The 26,746-nt window shown below is 35.3% G+C and overlaps 4 protein-coding genes across 6 annotated transcripts; 2 read left to right on the forward strand and 2 right to left on the reverse strand.

Moving 5' to 3' along the window:
- Positions 1-781: 781 nt before the first annotated feature.
- Positions 782-5,867, forward strand: LOC147502876 (RING/FYVE/PHD-type zinc finger family protein). Of its 3 annotated transcripts, none has more exons than XM_086607706.1 (6): positions 782-983; positions 1,131-1,401; positions 2,742-3,014; positions 4,001-4,090; positions 4,265-4,309; positions 4,493-5,867. In XM_086607706.1, the coding sequence occupies exons 2-6, from the start codon at positions 1,150-1,152 to the stop codon at positions 5,477-5,479; spliced, it is 1,647 nt and encodes a 548-aa protein (XP_086463832.1). In that variant the 5' UTR covers positions 782-983; positions 1,131-1,149; the 3' UTR covers positions 5,480-5,867. The 3 variants fall into 3 exon arrangements, with proteins under 3 accessions (XP_086463832.1, XP_086463833.1, XP_086463834.1); XM_086607707.1 differs by having other exon boundaries at positions 808-983; positions 1,143-1,401; XM_086607708.1 differs by having other exon boundaries at positions 809-983; positions 2,745-3,014.
- Positions 5,868-7,866: 1,999 nt separating this feature from the next.
- Positions 7,867-8,673, forward strand: LOC147502877 (GATA transcription factor 4-like). The gene has a single exon (XM_086604638.1). The coding sequence runs from the start codon at positions 7,867-7,869 to the stop codon at positions 8,671-8,673; it is 807 nt and encodes a 268-aa protein (XP_086460764.1).
- Positions 8,674-9,784: 1,111 nt separating this feature from the next.
- LOC147502878 (Tetratricopeptide repeat (TPR)-like superfamily protein) lies at positions 9,785-12,276 on the reverse strand. Its single transcript, XM_086607709.1, has 5 exons — positions 11,543-12,276; positions 11,286-11,424; positions 10,940-10,971; positions 10,338-10,424; positions 9,785-10,252 (listed from the first exon to the last, which is right to left on the reverse strand). Exons 1-5 carry the CDS (start codon positions 11,747-11,749, stop codon positions 10,109-10,111), a joined length of 609 nt encoding a protein of 202 aa, XP_086463835.1. The 5' UTR covers positions 11,750-12,276; the 3' UTR covers positions 9,785-10,108.
- A 9,254-nt stretch (positions 12,277-21,530) lies between these two features.
- Positions 21,531-23,581, reverse strand: LOC147502879 (gibberellin 20 oxidase 1-B-like). Its single transcript, XM_086607710.1, has 3 exons — positions 23,021-23,581; positions 22,517-22,838; positions 21,531-21,976 (listed from the first exon to the last, which is right to left on the reverse strand). Exons 1-3 carry the CDS (start codon positions 23,557-23,559, stop codon positions 21,710-21,712), a joined length of 1,128 nt encoding a protein of 375 aa, XP_086463836.1. The 5' UTR covers positions 23,560-23,581; the 3' UTR covers positions 21,531-21,709.
- Positions 23,582-26,746: the final 3,165 nt, after the last annotated feature.

A 26,746-nucleotide genomic window follows, 5' to 3' on the forward strand; every position in this document is an offset into this window, starting at 1 on the left:
AAGAAGCAAATCGAAATATAAACCTACATAGAAACAAACCAACACTAAAGACAACTAAACAAACATCAAAACTGACCATTATCGAGGTTTGAGTTCTTTTCATCCATCACAATCCTTAGAAAAATCGAAAAGGAGAAGACAGAGTAGAAGATCAAAAAAGAAGAACCAAAAGAAAAAGTATAGCTTTGGAGCTTTGTAAAAAAAAATTGAGGTTGGCACAAAAAACGAGGTAAATATGGTCATCTTTAAATTACAAAAACAACGTAAAAGTTGCTGATAGTAGGTCCATAAGTTGCTGGTTCCTGATTTCGACAATAGCTAATGTCCGTTTTCATTTTTGTTGGATTGAAATCCAACAATCATTAATCACTGGTACGTATCGCTAAGAGAATCTAACGGATAGATATGACTGTGCATGTCAACATCAGAAGTACAAGAAGAGAGAGAGTGTGTTGCAGAGGAGAGAGAATGTTATACGGAAGGGCAAAAGGGTAAAAAACCATTGAATTGGTCAAAATTGAAAAACATAGCCGGTTGGAGAATAATGTGTATTTATTATGGCCGATTCAGGCAATTACCCTCCAGGAAATAGGCTCTGCCCCACCGGAATTATATCTCCTCATTAAGTCATTATATCCTAAAATAATAATAAATAAATAAAATAACTAGGCCTTAAAAATTAATTAAGACTTTTGCTTATCACATTACTCAAAAGACCAATATAGGTTAGCAAACTTATATTTGATTAAAATAAAACGAATAAATTGACAGTCCTAGGGGTGACTTGGGTCTGACTTTTAGCATTGAGGTAAAAAAAGACTATTTTCAACTCCAGAAGTGAAAAAACTTTCTCTCTCTCTCTCTTCTCTCTTACTTGAAGATTTCAAAATCTTTCCTCAAATGAGGTCCAGACACGCATTATCAAAAATTAGGGTTTCACAAATTAGGCGTTTTCTCCTCACATAATTTTGCAAATTCTCCAGGTATGCTTCATTTCCATTGTCTCTAGTTTCAAACATTACATCTTTTCCGTTATTCTTGTTATATTTTGGTAAAGATTGAATCTTTGATGTTTTTGAGCTTAATTTCTCTACCCATTGTTCAAAAAGATCTAATTATGTGTACTTTAGTTTGTAAACTAGGTGTAAGATGGTTTTGGAATCGAGAATAAGTAATGGAAGTGATGCTGTAAGCTTGACATTAGTTCCATGTACAACAAATAACAATGGGAGTTTATGTGCAAATGGTGAAGGGAGTAATAATGATAGTAAGAAGATTGACAAGTTTCCGGTCAATGGGGTTCGAACGTATAAGAGGAGGAAGCATTCACATTCGAGTTCCGAGGATATACTGGAAGATACAAGGATTTGTTTAGAAGCAGGAGTTCAGTTAATGGACAAGGTTTGTTTTCTATTTCGAAATTTAACTGTTTATCCAACTGGAAGTTGTTATACTTGCATCGCTCCGTTGTTTAGTTTGGTGGAAGGAAATGGAACTTTAATGAAGGTGTGACTGAGTGTACATTGTGAACTTAAGAGAGTCAATTCCTATTAGTCAGTTGACTTGAAAACACAATAAACTAAACTTGTTGCGTAGGTAATAACTTTGGGGCTAGCTCTTTTGCAAATTGCAACCACAAATGTATACTTAGAATGAATGCTCCTTTTGTGGGGACTATGGTAACGATGATAGTTTCTATTTAAACAAATATGGTGATATTATTTCAAGGATTGGGGCAGAGTTTAGGTTGCTATGTGCAAGCTTTAGATGTCTGTCACTACTTTATTATTTCCACCAGAGAAAACTCATGATAAGGGAGTAAATTGAATAGTCATAAGGTGGCCAGATGGGTTGTAAGGGAGGTTGCAGTGGATATGTTTAGCTGTTATTATACCATTAGTGACTCCAACCCTTTCCATTTTAAATTATAGTGACACGATACCTATTGTAAGACTGGTCTATAGGAGTAGGATCTGAGAAGGTGCTATCATATGGTAGAGTTTTTTCTTTGAACCAGATCATAGATACACACACTAGTCACTGGGGAGGGAAGATTCGTGACTGGTTAAGTAATGCCTGATTAATTTAGAACGAGATGAGAATGAAAGGCAAGTGTAAAGTCAAGTAGAAGCGGTTGCATGAGTTTTCTCTTCTACTGAGGAGTTTTAGTTAATTTTTCTTCACAGGCTTTCAACTTCTTTGGAATTGGTACCGAGGGAGAGTGAACTCTTAAACCCAACTTCTGGTTTGACTAAATTCTCAAAGAAGGTTGTCTTTGTGAAGACAATCCCAAAGGCTTTGGGATTATCTGATCCCATTCATATGAGGAATACTGTTTATAGGGTCTTTGTCAAGCATGGTGGGACTCTTGCAAAATACAATGTTTCCTGGATGCGTAATTATTCTTGAGTTCTGTACCCTGAAAGAGTACAAAGCAAATGGCTTGGAGAATTCTGTATGATTTCCCCCCCTATGTTTTGTTTAAAGTATACTCATCATTCTTCCTTCTATAAGTTAAATCTAGGTATATCATCGTCAATAAAGTTATCGCCACTAGTATGACAGTAGTTACTCTTCTATTGTGTAAATTGAAGTAGGATCTCCATTTAGCTCCTGTGTTAATGTTGAAGAATGGATTATCATTTGAGTGGGGCAGAGGATATATTTATACTTTCCAGATACTTAGAAGTTCCAGAATCAGCACAATATGTTTGGTCCTTACTTCCATATCTGTTTTTCAGCAGCATTCTCCCAAGGAGCACGTGGATATATCAAATGGATCCTGTAACACTCTGAATGAACAAGCTAACGATCATGCTACAAATGAGCTGTGCCAGCGTGTTTTTCATGATGTCATAGCTTCGGAGAATTTTGTTAAGCTCTGTAAACTACTCTCTGAAAATTTGCAAGGCATTAAGGTTGAAAGATTTTCAGAATTCAGTATCATCAATACAAGAATGAAAAATGGGGCTTATGGTCATTCTGCTCGACTTTTTACTGAAGACATTCATCAGGTATTGTTTGATTGATCTCTTTCAATTATCCACTTCAAAAGGTTGTTGTGTTGTTTGTTTTTACCTCAACACTTATGCCATCATATGAGCTACTATGATATCTGTTAATCAAGAAAGCTCAACACGCTTTTAAAACTGAAGAGCTTCTTGAATCAAATCAAATTTTGAAAGTAATATGCTGTTAGTTCCAAGGACTAGTTTAGAAGCCTTGTTAACTGATGCCTTTCACTGGGTTATTCTTGGTATATATAGTAGATAAATGGCATGTGGTAGTTGGTAGGTGGTGTGTAAAGATGTGCAGTGGTTTGTTATTTCACTGTCAAAAAATAAAAGGCTTTTTAGTTTTATCTTGATGAAATTGAGGAGTCGAGAATTTTTTTACTTAGAAATATTGCTCAAGTGTTAATGTCTTCGAGGTCTTGTAATCTCTATGTCATGGTAAAGATAGGGCAACCAGAAAAAAATACATATAGTAGCAAGTATAGTCAATATTTCTGCTCTTTTAGCATACTTCATTGAGAGAGTGATTTCCATCTAAAATAAATTATTGATATATTTTATAAATATGTATTTGATTGGCCCGAAAACATAAATTATGGCAATACATTGTTGCAATTTAGGAACTTTTGCTCCATACTCTCTCTGATGCTTCAATATCTTAATTTAATGAAAACTTGGCAGTTTAGAATGTATCAGTCTCAGGAAGCTGTAAAACCAACCTTAATTGATGTAGTAGGCCAGGCTCATGTTTTATATGTGCCCTGTCCTTGGTTCTTTTCAAAATGACAATTTACTACTTCATCCTTCACCAGACGTAAATACAGTCTGCATTGAAGTTTACACTGGCTGTAAATGTAATTAAATTGTGCTTTCTCACACACATTATTACTTTTCCCTTCACCATGTTATATACTAATATACATTAATCTGACAGAAAGCACTTTTAATTTGCTTGTATAGCTTTCTCATATCTGATTATTTTACAGCTATGGTTGAACTTTCATAAGATTGGTGCTGAAATGGTTTCTCTTGCAAAGGGCCTGTCAGATGTGTCGAGGAGAGCATACTGCAAGCATGTAAGAAACTTAGACATCGGGACTTGTTACACTGATCCTTTTATTGAGTTATGAATTAAATTTAGGACAGAGCTTGTCCTCTTGACAGTGTGTTTATGCAGGGAGATTTTGCTTATCTTCCACTTCAATGAGTTCGTTTGTTATTTAATCTATCAAACTTATTTGTTGCCTCAGGTTGGTGGTTCTGTAAATGGCACTTATTGGGAAGGAAAAAATGAGGCAAGTGCTGTTTTTGTGGATAATAATTTGGTTTAGAAACTTCCTCTCCATGATAGTCCCTGCAACTTCAGGATCCAAATGCTACTAACATTTTTGTTCATGCTGACCTTACTCAACATACGCTTTTGAAGTGTTATTATATTAAATTACGTTAGAAAGAATTAACAGCCTTTTTGTTCTCAGGAGTTCAATCAAGTTCACCCTGGAAACATGGGCAGTTCGGGCCTGGATATTACGAAACCTTGTCCTTTACTGGAAGCTGACCGACAAAGTACACCGCACCCAGCTGATTTGAAGAAGAGTAATATCTGCAATTTTTGTGGTGGCAAAACAGATGAAAGGATCTGTATCGTATGTGATTCATGTGAGAAGATGTATCACGTCTTCGGTGTTGGGGTTTCAGTTAGTGAGAATTCCCCTAGAAGTTGGTATTGTATGAACTGTGCCAGCACTGGTTTAGAGTCATCACATGAGAATTGTGTTCTTTGTGAGAGAGCCAACAACCCATGTACTGAAACTCATATGGCTGAAGGTAAAATGGATTCAATCATTAATGGGTTGCTTAGCAACAGGAATGCAAATTCTAATTCGTGGATGGAAGCAGATTTATCCCAGCAGTCCAGCGAAAGCACAGTGAGCAATGGTTGCAAGCTGTGTAGATGTGAGTTTGAGGATAATCAATACCGTGAATGTGAGCATTCTTTGTGCCGTCATAAATTTCACCTGAGGTGCCTTTCGGATCTTGAGTTGAAACGTTTTGGACCTCGTTGGTACTGTCCTTCGTGTCTTTGTAGGGTTTGCCTCGTTGATCAAGATGATGAAAAGATTGTCCTTTGTGATGGTTGCGACAATGCATACCACATATATTGCATGGAGCCTCCTCTGGCTTCTATTCCCAAGGGTAAATGGTTTTGTAAAGTTTGTGATACACGGCTGCAGGCAATACGCAAGGCAAAATGGGTGTATGAGACTCTTGAGAAACAACAGAACACGGGAGAAATAAAAGCAGAAGCAGGATCTGTTGATACGTGTGCGCAGTGGGTCTATCAGAATAATGAGAAACATCAGAAGGCGAGCGTGCCAGGGAAAGTGAACGGAGCTGTAGGATCTGTCGATATGCTCTTAAATGCAGCAGAAAAGCTGAAAAATGAAGAGAGGTTGACTCAATAAAAAAGCGACCCCGAAATGCAAAAGAAAATACGGAGAGGTAATTGCTTCCTTTACCATCGACCTCTGGTGAGAAGGATTTTGCCCGTGTACATTTTGGAATTGTACTTGATATCGCAAAAATTGGTCGTACTGTCTTCACCTGCTTACTGTCTTAGGTTCAATTTCGGGATATCAAATTAATGGCATAGCCGGTGTACCATTAGACACTAAAACATTTGTTGCTCTCTGTTTGATCGGATGACCCGCTCATTAATCCCTTGAAGAAGGGAGCCGAGAGCTTTGTAACATTTTTTTGAACTCATAGTCATTCCTCCTGAAGGAGAAAGCTAAAATTGTTTGTAGTGCCATATGGACTTTGTATTAGTATCAGTATCAGTACTTTGCTAAATTTCTTCACTGCGTTGTTGTTTCTTTTCCTTTTGTGGAAGGTCCTACTTGTCCCACTTGTCCAACTTGCTTCACTGATCGTGGTTGAACTTCCGGTAAATCAGTAATCAGGTAATCTGATATGTGAATGGTAATCATGAAAGTTTCACTAACCATAACTAATACCAACCAATGGTTTTGACCAGAAGTCCATCGGAGTGGTATGTTCTTAGTTTCGCATGGCAATCATTTGGAGAATAATCCCTCGACTGTGGCCAAGGAGCTAAATTCTGAAGGAACTAAGTCCATTAATAGGGGTGACAATTCAGTGGAGCTCTCAAACACTTAAATAGTTAAATGAGTGTCCTGCTCAGCGCGAATCAGCTAGTTCTCCAAAACTAGGTGACTAGGTCGATATATTCGTTACTGAATTTTCCAGTATATATCACGTTCCAATATATATTGTAGATATTTTACGATATAAACCAATTTTTCATGCTGTCTTTGAGTTTTTGACACAGATGGGCCAATTGGGAATAAAGAAGGCTGGCTGAGACACGAATCGAAACGCTTTCTTTAAGGTTGTTTCCTTCTTTTTTATGCAGACAAGCGCGTCAACCTCCAGAATACAACAGTTTATACTCTCTTTTGTTTACTGCAGATAAACCAAAAAAAAAAAAACCACTGATAGTATTTTATGATTGCAAAAAAAAACCACTGATAGTATTTTATGATTGCCCAAAATATAGTTTAGAAATTAGTTTTGCGCAAATACTATAGCTGTTGGTATAGGAGTTTATTTAGATACTAGAAACATAGAGCACTAGTAAATCCGTTTTTATAGGAAACTGTTTCAGTTTCGAGATATGGATTGGATTCTATACGTCCATTACGTTTTTGTTTCCAATCCGTTTATGTTTCTCAATCCATATCCAATTCTGTTTCCAAATCTATCAGGAAACATGTCTACTAAAAAAAAAGATAAATGATCAAATAGCCCAAATCCAAATTCACCTCTTGTTTTATTCCAAACATTTGTTGAGGTAATTTCTGGTTTCTCGTGGAAATGGAATTTTGAATTTTGAATTGACTATTTAATTTGCATTTTTCAGTGGTCTTTTTAGTGGCTCCCAGACGTCATCTTTAAAAGAGAAACTATCCGCCGCGTTTCTAGCAATACGAGGTTTAAGTGTCTCATCCAATCTCTGGCCACCACGTGGGTTCCAACATTTGCTGTAAACCGCGTTAAAGCTGAGAATATGATAGGGTGTTTGCTTAGAAAGAGGGGTCACTGCTTCTAGATAAATCCTTACGCGTAATTCCCACGGCTTGCTAATCCTAGAGTAGAATCATACCATTATGACGTCATGATTTCTTTTAGTGTCCTAAACCTCTAAAATTGTTATTGACTTAAATTCCCCCTATTTGAGAATTGCATCTTTGCCAACTAATAGAATTCAACCATTCATCAAATTCTTAGTATATATATGATCCTATGGATTACAATTTTCATTTAATCTCGTAAATAAAATGGTCCTTCAATTATTCTAGGCAGACCTACTAAACCACTCATCTTATATTGAATTCCAATTCCAATTCCAATTCCAATACAAATACAAATAAACCTTATCCAAATTAGTATGTCGGAGTAGAAGAGGAATTTTTATTTTGTCGAAATAACAACCCTTGGATTAGCGTGTTATAGCTTGCTTAAGTACATTGACGTTGCATAATAACATTCCATTTAGATTCCAACATCGAATCCTAATTGTAAAGAATCCAAATATGTTGCAACAACGAAAAGGCTATGGGAGTCACAAAAAATAACAGTTATAAATAGATAGCCACTTCCTTTTTTATTTAACGCGGATTACAACTATTGCCTTCCTTACTAAGAAAGCAATTTATTTCTATTCTTTATTCTTTCAAAACTTCCATTAATGGCTCATAGGTTTGAGACTATTATATGTAATCTTTTTCTTATTTTTTTCACGTCTACATTGGCAGTAGAAGATAACACTATGGGAGTTGGTACGATAGGTCGTTCTTGCCTTTTTGATTTCAACTTGGAGGACTTGGGAATCGATGAGGAAGAAGTAAACTCTGGCACTTTTGAGAGTGAGCTATGTGTTCCTCAAGATCCTATAGCGGAGTTGGAGTGGTTCCCAAATTTTAAAGACGATTGGATATCTTTCAACGATTTAAGTATAATTAGCGAAGAAAGAAGTGCTTCGCGACCAACAAAGAACAAAGAAAAGGAAGATTACAAAGAACCAAGACCTCCGCTTGTAGAAAATTTTGTAAGGGTTGAAGAAAGAAAAGTAGTACCAACGAAAAAGCCAAGGAGCAAGCGCATTATTCATCCTGCGCCATCTTGGAGCAATTATTTTTCAAGTTCTAATGCTGAGAAGTTATTTGAAAAGGCATATCCTTATCAGGCGCCTTCTTGGAGCCCTTCGTTTTCAAGTTCTGACTGTCAGAAGTTATCTGAAAAAAAGTTTTCGGAGAATGAAAATACATATCCATGTGCGCCTTCTTGGAGCACTCCGTTTAGTGGTGGAAAGGTGTCTAAAAAGAGGGTTTCGGAGAATGAACATACATATTATCCTTATGAGAAAAGGAGTTGCACCCATTGTGGCGTGGAGTCGACTCCACAATGGAGGATAGGGCCATTGGGACCAAGAACACTATGTAATGCATGTGGAGTACGTTATAAGTCAGGTAGGCTACTTCCAGAATATCGTCCTATGAACAGTCCAAGCTTTGACAGTCATATTCATTCAAACAGTCACAAGAAGATAGTGAAAATGCGGGGTCGAGGGCTTTAGAAGAATGATTGGGATAAACTTTACTTTGTTTTTCTTTTAATTTAACAAACAAGAAGATAGTGAAAATGCGGGCTGAGGGCGTTAGAAGAATGATTGGGATAAACTTTACTTTGTTTTTTTTTTTTTAATTTTAGAGCTTAGAGCATTCTTTTGTATCATGGTACCATTGTACCCAGTGTTTACAATTAATTTATATATTCTGATTCTTGGCAATTTAGTCTTTAAAGAATTAAAGATAAAACTTGGTATTTCGGTTTCGAGAAGAATATAAAAACAATGGGATTTCCAACTCTTAAACTCCCACAATTCTGGATTTCCAAACCTGACTTGAGTTTTTTTTTCACAAACCCGATAATAAATTGGCGGCGCGTCCCATGGTATTATTATCTCGTTCAACTATTGCGCAAATAACTGTAACTTTTCAGTAGCTTGAGATAATAATTAACGGCTTTTGTGAGTTTTTAAATAACATGAAGAGTCTATAAACTCTAAGAGTGTTTCTACAGCAACTCACACCTTTGAACCGAATTTGTGAACACATTGACGTGGCAAGCAGAGAGACCTTGATTTTCAGTACTTCTTTGACCAATACACACGCACTCCCTGCCTGATGAGTGCCACGTCAGTGTGTTCACAAATTCGGTTCAAAAGATTCGGTTGCTATAGAATTTTGGAAACTCTAAAGCAGTCAAAATAAGAAATTCTATTCACAGCCAATTTTTCCTTATGATAGAATTGCTGACCGTTTGGGAAAAGAATTAAAATTCCAGACAATTCTATAGGATTATGAGGACCATAAGAAAATCTATTTATTATCATATTTCATTATGCCAAAAAAGAATAAAGAACTTCCGTCTTTCCGTTTGGAGTTTGAACGCATTAAATCTCAAACCATTTAGAGAAGCTCTAGAAAGTAGAAACTTAAAAGACAGACTGGCTGTCAAGATTTTTTTTTTCCGAATAGATTGACTGTCAATACTACAGTAAACTCTGCTTTGTGAGGTAAAAGGATGTGGTGAAATATTTGTGTGTAGAATAACCTTATCTTAGTGGCAACTCGGACACCACTACCGCTACAGGATCTACCACAACATATCACCACTTGCTGGAATGCTGGCAACCCAAATCAAAATTGTATTAACGTATATAGAACATTTGGAAGAATAGATACAACTTCCTAGTCTCTAGATATTAAGATCAAGAGTTTCTACAAAATAAAAAAGAGAAGAAACTATCTCTTTTTTCTATACAACTATTGCACCCAGGTCTGTCATCAACCTATGCTTCTTCGACACACATGTTCAACCATTAGTTACACTCTAAGGAAAGCATGAAACATCAAGGCCGCAAACCATATGCAGTTATAGTAATCTATGTTTGTCCGTTGTTTATAACCTATTTAAATCACAAACTCTGTGTCACATATGCTCGCTATTCATATACCCTCACAAGCTCTGGAGACATCTCCAACAATAAAACGACTATCACTTGAACTTAGACCAGATAATTGAAGTTGCTTTCGCCTCTTCACAAGATGCAATGCAGTTTGTCTATCATCTCGAGCCTCCTTAGAATCAGGCTGCATACAACAGTGAATAAATTTATCAAGAATACTGGTAGGGGGGAGGAGGAGAAAAAGGTTTCCGATTTATATATATCTTTACCTTTATTGCTAAAGCCCTGTCAAAGCTTTCTATAGCAGCATCAGGCTCCCCAAAGTTCAACTGTGTTCTAGCAAGTGTGATCCATGCCTGAATATGAAGTTAATCCACACACTTAAAACGTATTCCAAAGGTCCACCAGCATGTAAGAGTTCCTTTCGGTAGCACTTCATAATAAGGTTTTTGGATTTACAAGTCCTTCAATAGAAGCACATGGACAATTCATCATGTTTCACTTCTAACAAACAGATACAAAAGGTTAATGCAAGATCTTAACCTTGTTCCTAGAATCCTAGCTACAATGTACAAAGCCCCGAGTTGTATTACACAAGCCGTTTTACGATTATTCAGAACGCTACCCTTATCATATCCATGCAAAATAAGTGAAAAGTAGTTGAGCTAATACTAGTATGATGGGATGCACACATGTATAATTGGTCTATAAAAAAAATGGTTCAATCTTCATTAGATTTCTCGATGATTCAGAACACCAGATTGTGCCTTCCTTCTCCATGCAATTGCAACAATAAATCAACAACAGATACAAGAAACCTACATAATTAACAGTTTTGCGCAATGGTAAATTGGTAATAATGTCCATGTACCTCTGCCCACGATGGTTCCAATTCGGTGGCTCCTACATAGCAAGTAGCTTATCAATAAAACAATAAAGATCTAATGGTGTGTTAGAAGATTAGGGAAACAAACTAAAGGTTAACAGTTAAATGCTATTCTACAAAAAATAGATTTTAAGCTGGATTTTCATTCAATGAAACAGTCCGTTAATAAAAAGTGTGAACTTCTAATCTAAAACTGGTGATCATGAGACCAACACATTGTCATTAGCAATAATAACATTGGCAGAACATCTAAAGTAGGAAATCATGACTGAATAAAACTTTTTTAAATGGAAAGAAGATAAAAATAGGTAGAGGAGAAAAAAGAACATACTAGCTGCCGCCTTTAAAGCATTCCAATCATCACCAATCTCAAGTAGAACTTGTGCCTTTTGTTCATGTAAAACTGCCTTATCAGGTATAAGAGTAATTGCAGCCTCCCACTTCCCAAGTGCTTCCTTGTATCTCCCATCCTCCAAAATGTAATCTAAAGTTAGAAATCGAGCTGGTCCATGCCCCATGGTATTGAACAGATATTAACCAACCCTGAACCAAAACAGTAATATAAACAAGAGAAAAAAGAGGGGACACCTCAGCTAGCTTATTTCCTTCATCTTTAAATGATTCAGCAAGTTGTAAGTCAGGGTTCTGCTGTTTGGTATGTTTTTCTTCTCCACTTTGAGTAAAGGGGCAATCTTTTTCTTCTTCTTCGTTTTGGTCGAAAGGAAGATTTTTGTAATGAGACACACAACGTTTGTTGTTGCTCTTCTTCAATGTAATTTTCATGCCTTCTTTCATTGTTTCTTTTCAAGCTGTTTTTTTTGACAGGTTTTGGTGCCTGAGAAAAAAAAATGTTCAACTGGTTGTGGGCTTTTTAGATTTGGGCTGTTTTCTTAAATTGCCCAGGCTGTATGGGCTTTATGTTGTAAAATGTTTTGGACTTTTCAGTGGGCTTTGTGTATCGGGAGCCTAATAATTTGATTTCGCATGAACGGTGAACAACAAAGACCGGCATGTCGGCACGACAAAAGACCAACAACCAACATGTTGGATGCTGATCAAGTATATAGGTTTCTCTAAATTTCTTTTGAGGTTGTACTTACCGAACATTTTGGGTGGCATCCATAAATCCATTGGTTTTCATGTCGAGTAGTTTAGTGGTTCCATGTGCAGGAAGTTTAGCTGGTAGATGGAAGTGTAAAACATCTAAAAAGAATGCAAAAACAGCAGAAAATCCACTAGGATGATGTATTGATGTGTACAAAACTACAAATACACCTTTGTCCAGCAATAGACTCGGTAAAGGATATAGACTAGTTCTCTCCAAATCTTCCCTCTTACTCTCTGTGTTATTTATCGATCCAAACAAATGTACCAACTTGTCTCTAGTTTTGTATCTTCACTATTTGCTACCTCCAGTTTCTGTCTTTCTAGGAACATTACAAGGACATCCCTCATGCACGATTATACCCATCTTACTTTTCAAGGTTAGTTCATGTTTGAGGTACATTTTTTCACAATGAGTTATGTTTGCTGAAGTTTCAAAGGCTGTTCATATAGTAGGAATATGGACATATTCAAAAGAGAATCAAGGGTTAAGATTTTAATTTTCAATAAACTGATAAAATAAGAATTGTGACTAAAATTAGAATTGTTTGGGGCAGCAGCCAAACCTTGGGCTCACGCACTATGGTTGGGTGGCCAGGTGTAGGTGCCCACATGCATTCACACCCTAGCCCACCACCCCCCACCCCCAGCAATTGGGGCTCCTACGTGGTACGAGGCTTTAGCCTCAGCGCTAGCCCACTGTTTAAGTTTGAAGAATAGCTTTTGTAGGTGCTTTATGTGAGACTAAACCGTTCGGTCCACAGTCCACACACCTAACGTACCCACTTGCTTTGGTTCAATATCTTTAAAAGGTTCAAGATTGTATATATCCAGGGTGAAGACAATGGGACAAGCTAGGCCTTGTGAGTAATGTCTGTTTGAGAGAACAAAAAGCCTTGAAAGGTTATTGTTTTTATTCTTAGAATGCCATATCCTAGGTTTAATTACATGAGAATTATATATTTGAGGGCGGCAGATCGAAGAGGGCATCTGAACAGGGCCGACTCAACCTCATAGCAAAATAGGCAACTGCTTAGGCCCTGCAGCCCAAAGGCCCCCAATGTAATTTATCCAACTATTGTTTTTTGGAGAGGTTCTGGAGACATATTTTATCTTGACATGTAAACAAACTTAAAATCGTTAGGGCATTTATAAGTTTCGGATTAGGCTAATTTTTTGTAGATATGATCTCCTAATTATTCTAAACATTGTCACAAATAATCAAAAAAATAAAAAAAAGTCCAAATTTGCCAAATGTAGTTAACAATTTACAAAATTTGGATAATTGTAGACCGATCATTTTCACCATTTTTGATACTATATTTAGCAAATTTAGAAATTTTTGATTTTATTATTATTATTTGTGACAATGTTTAGAATAGTTAAGAGATCATATCTACAAAATATTAGCCTAATCCGAGTCTTATAAATGTCCTAACGATTTTGAGTTTGTTTACGTGTCAAGATAAAATATGTCCCTAGAACCCTCCCTTGTTTTTCAGCCCTAATATTAAGGGTTAGATAACTAGGAAATAACGTTAGTTCTAAATAGACCCTTTTGTTTCCACCGCCCTTCTCCAACGTTTCCCTCAGAGTTCAACAACAAAAAAAAAAAAACTCTTTGCCATCCATTATCCATTGGCATTCGAACTTTGTTTAGGGCCCCCGATTGTCTTGCGTCGCCCCTGCATCTGAACTCCGAGTGTTGTAACTTGTATGTGGGCTATCCCTCATGCAGTAATGTGATACCAAAGATTCTACAGTACACTCTTTGTTTCAAACTAAACATAAAGGTTTCATAAACAAACAAAGTCTCTCAAGAATGAATATGAAACAAAGTCTCTCAAGAATGAATATGATGTTGTTGAATTGATGGAGGTAAATGTAACCTGCAAATTATCAATTATCGAAAAAAAAATTGTAACCTGCAGCATTAATGCAATGTTAAAAACATCGTGCGTTATATGCTATTATGCTCTAGTGATTACTCAATACTTCCTTTTTTGTTGTCTGCACATCTGCTTTTTCAGGTGCTTTTGTAGTTTGTAGCATGTCATCATATCATAACTTGAATTAAGATATGACTAATCTGTTCGATATAAATTCTTGCAAACATTTTTTTTTTGGTAACTGCATTTATTTATTTGTCAAACATTACGAAATGTACATACTACAATAAAATCGTTAAATAATAACCTAGTTACACATAAATGTGGTTGTTGAAACCATAGTACAAAATATCAGGATATGCCATATCGATATTCAATTTCTGGATATGTATCGTGGATATATCCTTTTCTTTGGGGATATTTGACATTGTTTCACATGCAAATATCGTAGATATATCCAAAATATCGATAAATATTGTAGATATTGTAGATATTTCTTAATATATCATGATACATTATTTATATTTATTTGAAATATAATGGTAAATATTAAATAAAATTGTTATATATACAAAATATCACAAAATATCTCCAAATATCATAAATATCATCGAAATATTACCGATATTTACAGTCGTATATATCTCTAAACATATCGTGATATTTATATATCTTTTTCTAAAATCTGATTAGATATCCCCAAATATCACGATATATCGAGATATTTTGTACTATGGTTGAAACTATATAGACCTAACATCTAAAGATATGCTAAAACGATTATCAAGAAGATTTAGTTGATGAATTGTTGGATGAAGCCACCATTCTAGATTAGCAACCTAGTCAAGCCATCTTTGCAAAAGCGTCAGCCACAAAATTGTCTTCTCTATATGTCCATTGAAGTTGGAAAGTGGAGTAGTGACTCTCACTCTATGCCTTGGGAGATTGCAATTTGCAAACATACAAAAGACCTTTTGGCCTAACAACTCTTTTTATGTGGACACAGAAAAACAACAGTAAATTCATATATACTGTCCTAGGAGACATAATCCTGTCCTAGAAAAGAAGGAGTAATACTGCACTAACACAGGAAAAATGACACAGTGACGTGGCATGTTGCAACATCAATGTTGCAGTGGTGAAAATAAGAGTCAAAAATCTATTTTCTTTCACTCAAAACACTTATTCTCTTTCCATTATTATTTTTTCTTCACATCAAATCATCCATTTCATTGATTTTTCATAGTGCAACATTGATGTTGCAGTGGTTTTCATGGTATAACATTAATGTTGAAGTGATATTTCTCGGTGCAATATTGACGTTGCAGTGATTTTCATAGTGCAATATTGATGTTGCAGTGATATTTCTCTGTACAACATTGACGTTCCAGTGGTTTTCATAGTGTAACAATTGCAGTGATGGTTTTTTATATTGCAATATTGATGTTGCAGTGGTTTTCATAGTGTAACAGTTGCAGTGATGATTTTTTATATTGCAATATTGATGTTGCATTGTCGCGTCACTGTGTCGGTCAACTGTGTCAAATTCCGTGTCAGTGTAGAATTATTGAGATAGGGAGTGAGAAAAAAAAATGCAGTGAATATTTCAGGTCACGTTCCCCTTCAAGTTTTCGTACTTGCTTTCACTTCCCTTCCAAAATTTCTGGCTACCCACGTTCTGTACGTAGATATTCCCACACACGTACTAGAAGGCGCTAACAGGGTTGAAATTCAAAGTTATAAGAGGACTCTTACAGTTTTACGGATGAAAAGGTCGCGCGCAATTGATATTTATTTGGTAATACGCATACGCTTAGAAAAGATATGAAATGGCAAGAGCCAAAAGAGCTGACATCTTGTAAATTGGTGAGCATCCATGGTTGGCATTCTTTTTTTTTTGTTAAACCATGGTTGGCATTCTCACTATATATATAATGTTTTTTTCGTGTTATGTTCCGTGCTGAAAGCAGCACATTTGTTTTTTCAAAATACTTTTGCTATTAAGACAAATCTCAGATCGACAGTTTGGTTGTTTTCTATATGCAGTACTAAAATTTATTTTGATAACATAAAATCACCCAAAATCATATTCGTCCAAGTATAAGAATAGATTAATTTTCAACAAATTCAAGCTGTTGGATGTACTCTGAGAGTCAGATACAAAATGTGAACATCAAATGATATCTAATTTATTGACGCCTGAACCAAATTGCAGTTTTGTACTCGAGTATATATGTATAGTTTTGACATTAGAACTGAACATCAAAAATATCTGGGCTGATATGATTGAAATGATATGGAAAAGAATATTGATATTTCTGTCGACAACAAGAACTTGAATGAAATTACCCAGCTTTTGGAGAATGAGAATTATCTCACCATACGGCGAGGGATGGAATAATCAGAATGCTCAAAACCTTGTATTCGTGACTTGGTTTTTTCTGCTGTACATTACTTTTGGACAAAAAGAATGCCATGAATTGGTATATGTAATTTCCTGGTCATCAGGATCAATTACTTTTGCTCAAGTTTAAAACCGCTTATTCTGTTTAGGGTACCCTTCTTTTTAATTTGGACAGTATGCACAGTTTCCATCTTAATTTATGAAGTGCAGACATAATAATTAATTAGCCATTGAAAGAGATGTGACACTCAAAATCCAAGGTACGGATCCTCCCAATAGTTTGTGTGTTTTATGTAATGCCTATAGATGAATCTCTCCCCACCTTTTCTTCTCTTGTCCAATCTCTATCATGATTTGGAAGTCTCTTTTGGAAGATTATGTGGAAACCGTAAACTTGGTTTATTACATTCCCTAGTGCTAAAGGATTGTTGATGATATATATATATATATATATCCCCGATAATCATGAATTGGCCGAATATAAATGTGAGTGGTTTAGGAGTATGCATATGGCAGATCCTTTCCTACGCGGTTTGTTGGACACTTTGGAATACAAGAAATGAAATCATCTTTGAGGATAAGAAACTGATGGTCAGTCAAGTGGTCGCTCGAATGAAAGGAACAATTTGGGGTTGGTTATGTTTGAAAACGACAAACTATGATCGAATCTAGAAAAGAACACAACTTCAAAGATCTCATTTGCAGGTGGGATGAATTGCTTAAAACTCAATGAATCATGATGTAATGATGCCATGGGGGTTGAATACGGACTTGATGGATCATTGATAAGGTTTGGGTGGTGTCTCTACGAATGCGGTTACTAGTGATAAAATGGAATTAGTATAATAGTCGATTAGATGGATTTTACTTGGATTGTTGTATTTGTTTCACTCTTTATATCATTATAGTCGGTACTAATTGAGGATCTCTCTCATACATAGACTGTTGGAGTTATCCCCACATTAGAATGAGAAAAAGGAGAGAAAACAATTGTTCGTGTGAAGAGGTCTGAGCGCGCGCGCTTGGATTGGCCTTGCCGAGAGCACACCCGCTCTTGTCATGAAAAAGAAAATAGTTTTTTTTAGCCTCTCGCGAAACAAAGTTACTGGACTTTTGGTTTGAGGAAAAATCAGAGGGCGCACGCGCGCTCAATTTTGGCTTGCCGAGAGCACACCCGCGCTCATGTCTATATTTGCAGACTTCTATTTCTACAGTAACCACGAAATTGTGGGTTACTATAAAAACCAGAAGTAAGGTTTTGAAAAACCTAAGTCACGAAACAAAAACCCAATTTTGAGAGAGATCAAAATTGAGAGAGAACTCTTGTATCCATAAAAACTTGTAAGGAGAGAGGAGTGATTGTAATCTTCATTCCCACACTTATAAAATGATTAACTCTTGTGGAAATATGCATCATTGGCCGAACCACGTTACATTTTTATGTTGTGGTATGTTTTACTTTTTTTGCATTATTATTTATTTGTGATAGTTGTTTAGAGAGTTAGGCATGCTAGGTTGGTTGTAGTGAAAGTTTAGATTTTTGTTTGGAGATTGTAATTGGTCCAAATGCAAATTATCTTAGTAGTGGGGATCGATTGGTATCATTGTCCCCAACATGGACTTCCACCCAAACCATAGAAAGTTGTGCTGACCCATATGATAACCCGAGTCTGCCCATGCAATGCATGCCCCAACTGATAATGGGATGATGGTGAGTGCATGACCGAGGGAAGGGGGTGGTCTATACGTGTGTTGCCAATCTTTAATATACTATGTATATGTACAATTTTGAGCGGATATTAATGAAATATTTTTACTTTCATAAAAAAAAAAATTAGCCATTATTAAAAAGCCAACTTTAGATACTTCTGCTGAGTAATATATTATATTTCTTGTCAATATAAATTTTCTAATACAGCTTACAACTTTCATCGTACTATGATTAAACGCGTTCAAAACCAATTTTAAATATTGTATAATGTGTACATATTGCTCAAGCCTTAAAACTCTTACTGAAGTGCTTAATTAGGTACATGACTTCAACCACAGTACACTGCAAACATCACCTCATTTTCCCTTAACTTTAGCTCCTTCTCAGATGGATTTATAGAATTGATCGATATTGAGCTACCATCTACATTTGGATTTTAATAAAAAGTAAACAGCTAAAATAGTAGAGTTTTTCATGAATGTGGAATAGGAGTGATAATTTGGCCCTCAACCCGCTTCAACTCGGCTCTCAAAATTGCATGTTCAAACCCTTAAAAGTTGGCCCTCACAGATTTGAAGGGCGGGCTAGGGCCTAGGTTCTGAAGCATGAGCCCAACCCTCATTAAGCCCTCACCAGCCATCACATAGCCCTCATACGGTTTTCTTGTTATTTTACATTATATTTATGTATTATACTCTAATTATCTAAATTGTATAAAAAAAAAATCACTAAATTTGTTTTCAATAGGGGATAGATTTTTTTTTTTTTTTTTTTTTTTGATAAGTAGAATTTATTAGACAGGACGTGCAAAACACTGTTACAGTTGGTGATTGAGAACATCACAAGTTCTGCAACTGAAAGAAAAACATACAGGGAACTAAAAGAAAATAACATCCCTAGAATAGTACATCCCCAGAGTCGACCATTATCACATGAGGCCAATCTAGTATCAAGTTCCTGAATTGGTATTGTCGCCTTTCCTCATAATTAGACATCCAATACCACAACACCCCTTTGATCTCCCCAACCGTTTGTGAGACCGAGCATTCTTTATTCCTGAAAATATGATAATTTATGTTCTTCCATATTACCCAAATAACGTACAACATATGGTAATAGACTCCAAATAATCGATCCGAAACTCTTCCCTCTCCTTCTCGGCCAATAGGGGATAGATTAGAACATTACATATATAACATATGCGTTTTTTGTAATTGATTTAATGACAGGTATATAAGTTATACATAAAAGCAAATCCAACCTAACAACATAGTTAAATATGAAAAATATAGATGTTTTAAGAATATCGTCTCTTCCACCATCTCTATTTTATTTTTTCTAAAGGCATAAGAATTAGTTTTGTATACTTAATTAAAATTGATATACATAATTAAAGTATGATTAAAAAAAAAAAAAAAAAAGTAAACTAGTCAAGTATAATTAGACCGGGCTCAACCCGACCCTCATTTGGCCCTAAAAAATGAGGGTCAAGGGGCGGATTAAGGGCTTGAGTTTTCATGCTTGACCGACCCTACTCGACCCGACCCTCAAAACAAAATAGGGGCAGGCTGACCCGACCCTCAATCATGAGGACTTTTATGGTTTGAGGGGCGGGCTAGCCCGACCCGACCCTTTTATCACCCTTAATGTGGATAGGGCTGGAAATGGTATGGGATTCAACCCGAATCCGACCATATCCGAACCATTTTAATGGATATGGTTTCTATGTTTGTAACTAGAATCTGACCCGAATATCCGAATCATTCTAACAAGATTTATATTTTGATGCCTAAAAATTAATTTATATTTTACATTTATATATGAAAATTATTAAAATAGTGTACTTTTTGGTGTTTTTTAATGGGTATGGATATCCGAATCTGTATGGATCATAATATGGTAAAGAGTTTTGAGTGAGAATTCGACCAAACCCACTCCATTTCCAGCTCTAAATGTGGACCAGTATATGTCTGCCATGAGATAGCGGTATTTCTCCACCAAAAAATGCACTATTCCCATGTTAATTGTACAAATGAACTATTCATAAAAAAGGTTTGTGGATGATACATACATATATAGTTCGTGATTCCGATGGAATTCGCCCAATATTTCAATTTTTGAGAAATTTGAAATTCCAAATCAATAGTAAAAAAAACATGAATTTCGAAATGTACTCGAAATATAATGAAATAAGAGTCGGAATTCAGGTTTTTGGATTTTTTGGAATTCCGAAGATTCTGAAATCTTGAACTATGGGTACAAATGCAATACAAAACTTGTAATTTTATTAGCATAAATTTAGGCCCAAAACACATAAATTGACTAATAATTTCGGTTTTAGGCCTGGTTGACCAATAATTACAGTTTTAGGACAAAAACGGGATGAAATCAGCATCTATCATTAATAATTTTGCTATAAGGACATTTTCGGGCTGACGTCAATTTTTTTTTTTTTTTTTTTTTTTTGTTAATACCAATTATGACCTTCTCTGATATACATGCAAACACCACTATGCATATATGATATGCACTGCATGTGTATACCAACATGCACACACCATTATGCATGTGTATAACACACATACAAACACAACTATGCATGTGTATACATGTGCATAACACACATGCAAACACTACTATCATACATGCATACATCAGCATGTATGTGTCCAACAAACATGCAAACACCACTATGCATGTGTACAACATGAAATAAATTAAATTTCTCATGTTAGTCCTAACATAAAGTGTAAGTGTGCTGAGGTGGTCAAAACAAAATTGAAAAGTCACGTGAGAGTTTTCCCCATTGGCCACAACATTTTGATTTTGATTTTGATTTAACTGATAAAAACTTAAATGAGGGTAATATTGTTTTTCAGTAGTGGTCAATCCAGTTTGTCCTTGAAGCCATAATTATTTGCCGACCCAAACTAGAAGCTAAACTAATCCCCAATTTTGTCCTATGGGCATGTCCTATGTTTTATTAGGTACTAGTATATAGCCCGTGCTCATGGCACTGTTTCAAATTAGGCCCAAAAGAACCCCAACCAACAAAATGATAAAAGCCCAGCCCACAAAGTAGCCATTGTTGACCAAATTAACATTGTAAACTGCACATATCCTATAAGACTATAAGACTTTGAATATGTCATGTCACATATCCTATAAGACTTTGAATATAGTCACAATGAACTCAATACTATTTCAAATTAACATTGTAAACATGTCAACAATGACTCAGTACTATTTCAAATTAACATTGTAAACTGGACATATCCCCCATAAGACTTTGAATATGTCATGTCACAACTTGTGAAATACAATAGTAGCCGCCGGATAGGACCCTACAGGCCCCACACCAAACCTTTTTTTATATATATATATATATATATATATATATATATATATATATATATATATATATATATATATATATATATATATATATATATATATATTCACAATATGAGTAGAAACATATACATATTATTCATCTTTTTATCATACCAACAACTCTCTAGTGGGATAGATATACATACATATAGTCACAAAGATACATATAATATTAGAAAAGGAAATCGAGAGAGAGAGATTAGAGAGAGTCAATGATCAGAAGTATCCAAAGTACTAAAGGACCAAGTAAGTAGTTAGGTAGGTCGGGAAGATAGAAGCCAGTGAGTGAAGCTTTGGAGTGTTGCAACATCTGCTCTATAATGCTTTTGTGTGAACTCTAGCAAATCTGACCATGTGAAGTCTGGGTACATCCTTGTCCCTTCTCTACCCACAAGATCCTGTGGTGGTCTTACCACCTTGTCTTCTTTGGGGCAAACAAAGAAGGCCAGTGATCTCCTCTCTTTGCTTCTGTTCACTACTGCTCTATGCAAGCAACTTTTGTATCTCCCATTGGATAATGCCTACATATCAAACAAACAAAATCACACTGCTAACTAAGTAAACGATTCCTGACTCGTATGAATATTCAAACGTACATATCTGTATACATGCCATCATATATCATACGGGCTTTACACGAGCCCTTGGCCTATTCGAGATTTTGAACCCCCACAGTGATAAAAAAAAAATGTTGTCTCTTGCATAATTAATTAAATTACCCACTGCCTAATGGGCTCCTCAATGTCGTCGAATGAACAACTATTAAGCGTGTTTAAAGCACAGTTTTGATCAGAGACCATCATACCTTTAATTTTTTTTTTATGTGGTTTCAAGCGTCCATCTTGATTAATGGTTTGACGATATTAGAACCCAAAACTATTAGAGGACATTCACATTCTGTCAATGTCCTAATATTTTAGGTACATTGATAATTTTAGCAATAGGTGTTGCTGTTAGATATCAATAAATAGTGAAATAGCAAAATAAAGATAATCGAATAAATCATCAAAAACTAAAAGTAATATTCTTGACATTGTAGATGCATGATAAAAACTACCTACCATGAAGGTGTCACCAATGTTGATGACTAGGGCATCACGTCGTGGTCGGACGGCTTGCCATCTATTTTGAGTAAATACTTCAAGGCCTCCAACTTGATCTTGATGAAGTATGGTTAGAGAAGTTGGATCACAATGAGGGCCAGTTCCAAGGGTCAGACTGGGCTCCTGGCAAGGTGGATAGTAGTTGCATCTCATTATAGAATTACTATCTTCAAAAAATTTACGGAAATGCAATCGATCAATTCCCAGACTTAGAGCCAAGAGTTCCATAATCACTAGAGATAACCCCTTCATTGTTTCGCAATATTTTTGATAAACCAACCTACAAAAAGCAAGTTAGTCGCCATTATTATTTTCATTTTATGTGTAGTGCACTTCTAAGAAAACTGTATGTCCACTGGAAAAAAAAATGCCTAGCTTCCATGACAAACCACTAAGTAATCTATAGAGTTTATCATTAAAAGTCAAAATGTGACTATTTAAGAACTTTAGTATTTGTCTCACCCTGTCTGTTCAAATTCCACTCCTAGTGCAGATGTGAAGTAGTCCACTACAATTGGGTTGGATTCATTTTCATGATATCCAAAAGAGAGTGTCTCCTTCCATGGAAGTTTAGACGAGAATCGGTTTGCATGGGCACCGGAGTAGCCCCATGTGCTGCCAGGCTTCTTAACGACCCTAAGCTTTTGACAGGTGGGAAGCTTGAAAAACGCGTCCAAATGATCATGCGCCGCAGTAATGAGTTCAGCATCGACTCCATGGTTGATCACTTGGAAGAATCCATGCTTTAAGCAAGCTTCCCTTATGAGCTCAGCCGCGTGAGAGGTGGCTAGTTGGTCACCTTTGAAGACACCTTGAAGGTCCACTAGGGGCTCACTCAATTCTTGAACTGGATTAACTAAGTCTCGAGGTGGCCAATGGAACTCTCTTGGTATTCTGTTCAGTTTTTGCAACAAAGATGAGTCAAACACCATAACTCTGTTGTCTCTCTGATTCTTGAGCTCCATTGGAAGGCACAAGAGGGTAGGAGCACTTGTGTCCATAAGAAGAGACACATATGAAGAGTGTTGAGCAGAAAAGTGTATGGTATTTATAGAACTCAAACTAAAGGGACCATGGTTCTTAAACTTGTCTGTCATACTCGATACTCGATAGTTGAAAGTTGAAATTCTTTTCAAGTGATTTCATTCACAATGATATAAAAATTGTGAGTCATCAAATTATTAAACAAGCCAAATGTGTGGATCAACTTGAATTTTCAGGAAGTCAAGCGAGTCAAATATTTCACTTAGACCATTTTATATTCAGCATTTTGTCCAGTAAAACAGGGGAAAAAAAAAAAAAAAAAATATATATATATATATATATATATATATATATATATATATATATATAGTACAATACTTCTCTTTCATATTTTTTAGCTTATTTTCAATTTCTTATATAGATTATAAAACAAAATGTAACCTGCCAGTTTTTCATTGTACATAACATGGAATTTTGTAAGATTCACCATAAATATGAAATTGAGGGTCTTCAATTTGTTGTTAATGTTTTTAAAATACCAAATTTCTGGGATAGCGGAAGTGATATTAAAAGTTTATTAGAACATAAAAAAAAATTAATTGAAATATTAGTTTATTGAGAATATTGAATAATTTATTACAATTTTCGTCCATAAAACTCTTTATATAGAGAATTTCATCAAATCATTTTAGAGTCCTTCTAAAACACTAAGAAACACTTTCCTAATCTAACAAAAACAAAAATAGTCTCTACATCATTATGATATTTTGATCTCAAACGATATTTTGTTATATGCTTATAGTAGTTAAAATCAGGTATATAAACTTAACTTTCCTTTACCAAAAAAAAAACTTATATAAACTTAACTTTGATTTAGGACTAAGTAGAGTTGACCCCTGACTCCACATATAAATAAATCTTGGAAATTCAAAATTTTGAAAAACAATGAAAGGGACTATAAGTAAAAACAGAGAAAACAACATATAAATAAACAAATGAGCTTTGAATAGAAGAGAGAGTAAATAAAGTATGGGGAAATGGGAGGGGAAAAAGGCCAAGACCGCCCATTGGAGAGGTCGAAGAGGAGGTTGGAATCTTGTTAAGCAGCCAACAACTGAGACGAGTGACGCCCTTTAAACATTTATCATTTTCCTGAAAACAATTATACCAGCCTCTTATCTCCTTTCTCTTCCAATTTTTGTCCACTATAGTGAAATTTTTGCTTGTTTCCAAGGACCCCCATCTCTTTATATTGTACCATATCTGATGAACTTACATTTATATTGAATTGTATATAAGTTCTACCATATTATATTAGTTTTCATTTGGATTGAAGTGAACTTTGATTTCTTTTTCATTACTTTTGTTTTGGGATCATTTTCATTTACATAACTAGCTGACAAAAATTTACCAAAATGAAAAAAACTAGATGACGTACAATAATATATTTGCTCTCGATCGAAAAAATCTATCTAATTAAAGATCATCTAAAGTTTATTTGGTTGGTGATGCATGTTAAGTCCAGAAGATCCAACTCTTGAGCTGCCATAAATTATAATAACCTTCTAAAAAAGTAACAAACAATAATCCATTGGGTTCTATACCTTAATGACATACGAAAATACATCTATAAGCACCGAGACTCTATACTGGTACCACAATTGAATGGCTACAGACTCCAAAATCATAAACAATATGCAGTTATAGGAGCAGGCAGTACAAAATATCATGATATATCGTGATAAATATTAAAATTTTAATAAAAAATACATAAATATGGTAATAAGTTTAGAGATATATACAATTGTAAATATCGATGATATTTTGATGATATTTTTGATATTTTAAAATATATTGGGATATTTTGTTTAGATAACAATTTTATTTAATATTTACTATCATATTTCAAATAAATATAAATTATATATCATGATATATTAAAAAATATCCACAATATCCACGATATTTGTTGATATTTGCATATCAAACAATGTAAAATATCTCCAAAGAGAGAGATATATCCACGACACATATCAAGAAATTGCATATCGATAAACATCCATATCATGATATTTTGTTCTATGGGCACAGGCGCGAACCAAAGCGACAATATGCACATGGCACAAGGCTTAAGCCTAAGCATTGTTACAAGTTAGAAACGAAACTGAGCACTTCAAACAACAATTGAATCGATCATTCATAGTTTACGGCCCGGCGATGAACAAATAGAAGCCCATACCCTTTAAGCCTTTTTCCCATAGGCCCAACAAATATTTGTTGACTTATAAGTCTGATCCATTGTCATCCAACAACTTTTAGCTAACCATCACACTATTTAAGCTCACTTAAAATATCTTGTCATAAATTATGAAATACAATGTTAGCCGCCAAATGAGACGCTGCCCGACCCTTTTTATTACATAGAAGATAGTTACATTCTTAGTTTTCTGACAAGGGAAATTGAAGATGTTCGTATTAATAATTTACACCCTTCAAGCATATGGATTCAAGGACATTTTGCGTGAAAATACAGTAGATTGAAAATCAGCGAAAATATCAGATATTTGGTATGTGTGGATCCTACGACGCACAACACCTCAAACCTAATGAATGAACCAGTTGATATGCATCCTCATGTACTAGCTGGAGGGCAATATTTGTTCCAAGATAATTACAAAAAAACTACTAAAACTTTGCTGTGTGTTTTTAGTCTTCGATCTAGGCAGATTTTTTCTGTCATCCTTTTATAGTTACTTATATAAATTCGTTTGGACTTATTTAACGTCTATCGCCTTGCGAATATGTAACCAAACCAAGGCAGATTCCTCTGCCCTTTAAAAGATTTCAACTTGAGTACTCTTTCAACTTTCCTCAAAGGTGGCAAAGTCACCATAACCAGCTAAAATCTAATTTCGAGTTCCAACATAAATTTGTCTCTTGTTGAAAAAATAGTTAAATAAAAGATCACAAGAAATATATATCTCTATCTTTACCAAAAAAAAAAGATCACAAGAACAAAATACAACACCATTGCTAGAGTTACAGTGTTTTGTAATCGTCCAATCAACATCTTTGTCACTATACCGAAAAAGATAACCAAAGTGGCAGCAATGGCACCATTGTGGGGCTGCTTCTGTTGGAACATTTTGAACAATCAGATCCATCAACTCATGTGTCATAGAGCTTTGTTAAGTCTCATGGTTT

The sequence above is a fragment of the Coptis chinensis genome, chromosome 4, assembly GCF_015680905.1.
Source record: "Coptis chinensis isolate HL-2020 chromosome 4, ASM1568090v1, whole genome shotgun sequence".
Taxonomy (NCBI): Eukaryota; Viridiplantae; Streptophyta; class Magnoliopsida; order Ranunculales; family Ranunculaceae; genus Coptis; species Coptis chinensis.

Excerpts from the sequence above, each read along its gene's own strand:
- LOC147502876 (XM_086607706.1), top strand. The coding sequence starts at position 1,150 with ATGGTTTTGGAATCGAGAATAAGTAATGGAAGTGATGCTGTAAGCTTG. Across the intron at positions 3,015-4,000 it reads TTACTGAAGACATTCATCAG|CTATGGTTGAACTTTCATAA; the intron begins GTATTGTTTGAT and ends ATTATTTTACAG. Across the intron at positions 4,310-4,492 it reads ATTGGGAAGGAAAAAATGAG|GAGTTCAATCAAGTTCACCC; the intron begins GCAAGTGCTGTT and ends TTTTGTTCTCAG.
- LOC147502877 (XM_086604638.1), top strand. The coding sequence starts at position 7,867 with ATGGGAGTTGGTACGATAGGTCGTTCTTGCCTTTTTGATTTCAACTTG.
- LOC147502878 (XM_086607709.1), bottom strand. The coding sequence starts at position 11,749 with ATGAAAGAAGGCATGAAAATTACATTGAAGAAGAGCAACAACAAACGT. Across the intron at positions 10,972-11,285 it reads TGCTTTAAAGGCGGCAGCTA|GAGCCACCGAATTGGAACCA; the intron begins GTATGTTCTTTT and ends CTTGCTATGTAG. Across the intron at positions 10,253-10,337 it reads ACAGGGCTTTAGCAATAAAG|CCTGATTCTAAGGAGGCTCG; the intron begins GTAAAGATATAT and ends TGTTGTATGCAG.
- LOC147502879 (XM_086607710.1), bottom strand. The coding sequence starts at position 23,559 with ATGGACACAAGTGCTCCTACCCTCTTGTGCCTTCCAATGGAGCTCAAG. Across the intron at positions 22,839-23,020 it reads GTGGAATTTGAACAGACAGG|GTTGGTTTATCAAAAATATT; the intron begins GTGAGACAAATA and ends TGCTTTTTGTAG. Across the intron at positions 21,977-22,516 it reads ACATTGGTGACACCTTCATG|GCATTATCCAATGGGAGATA; the intron begins GTAGGTAGTTTT and ends TTTGATATGTAG.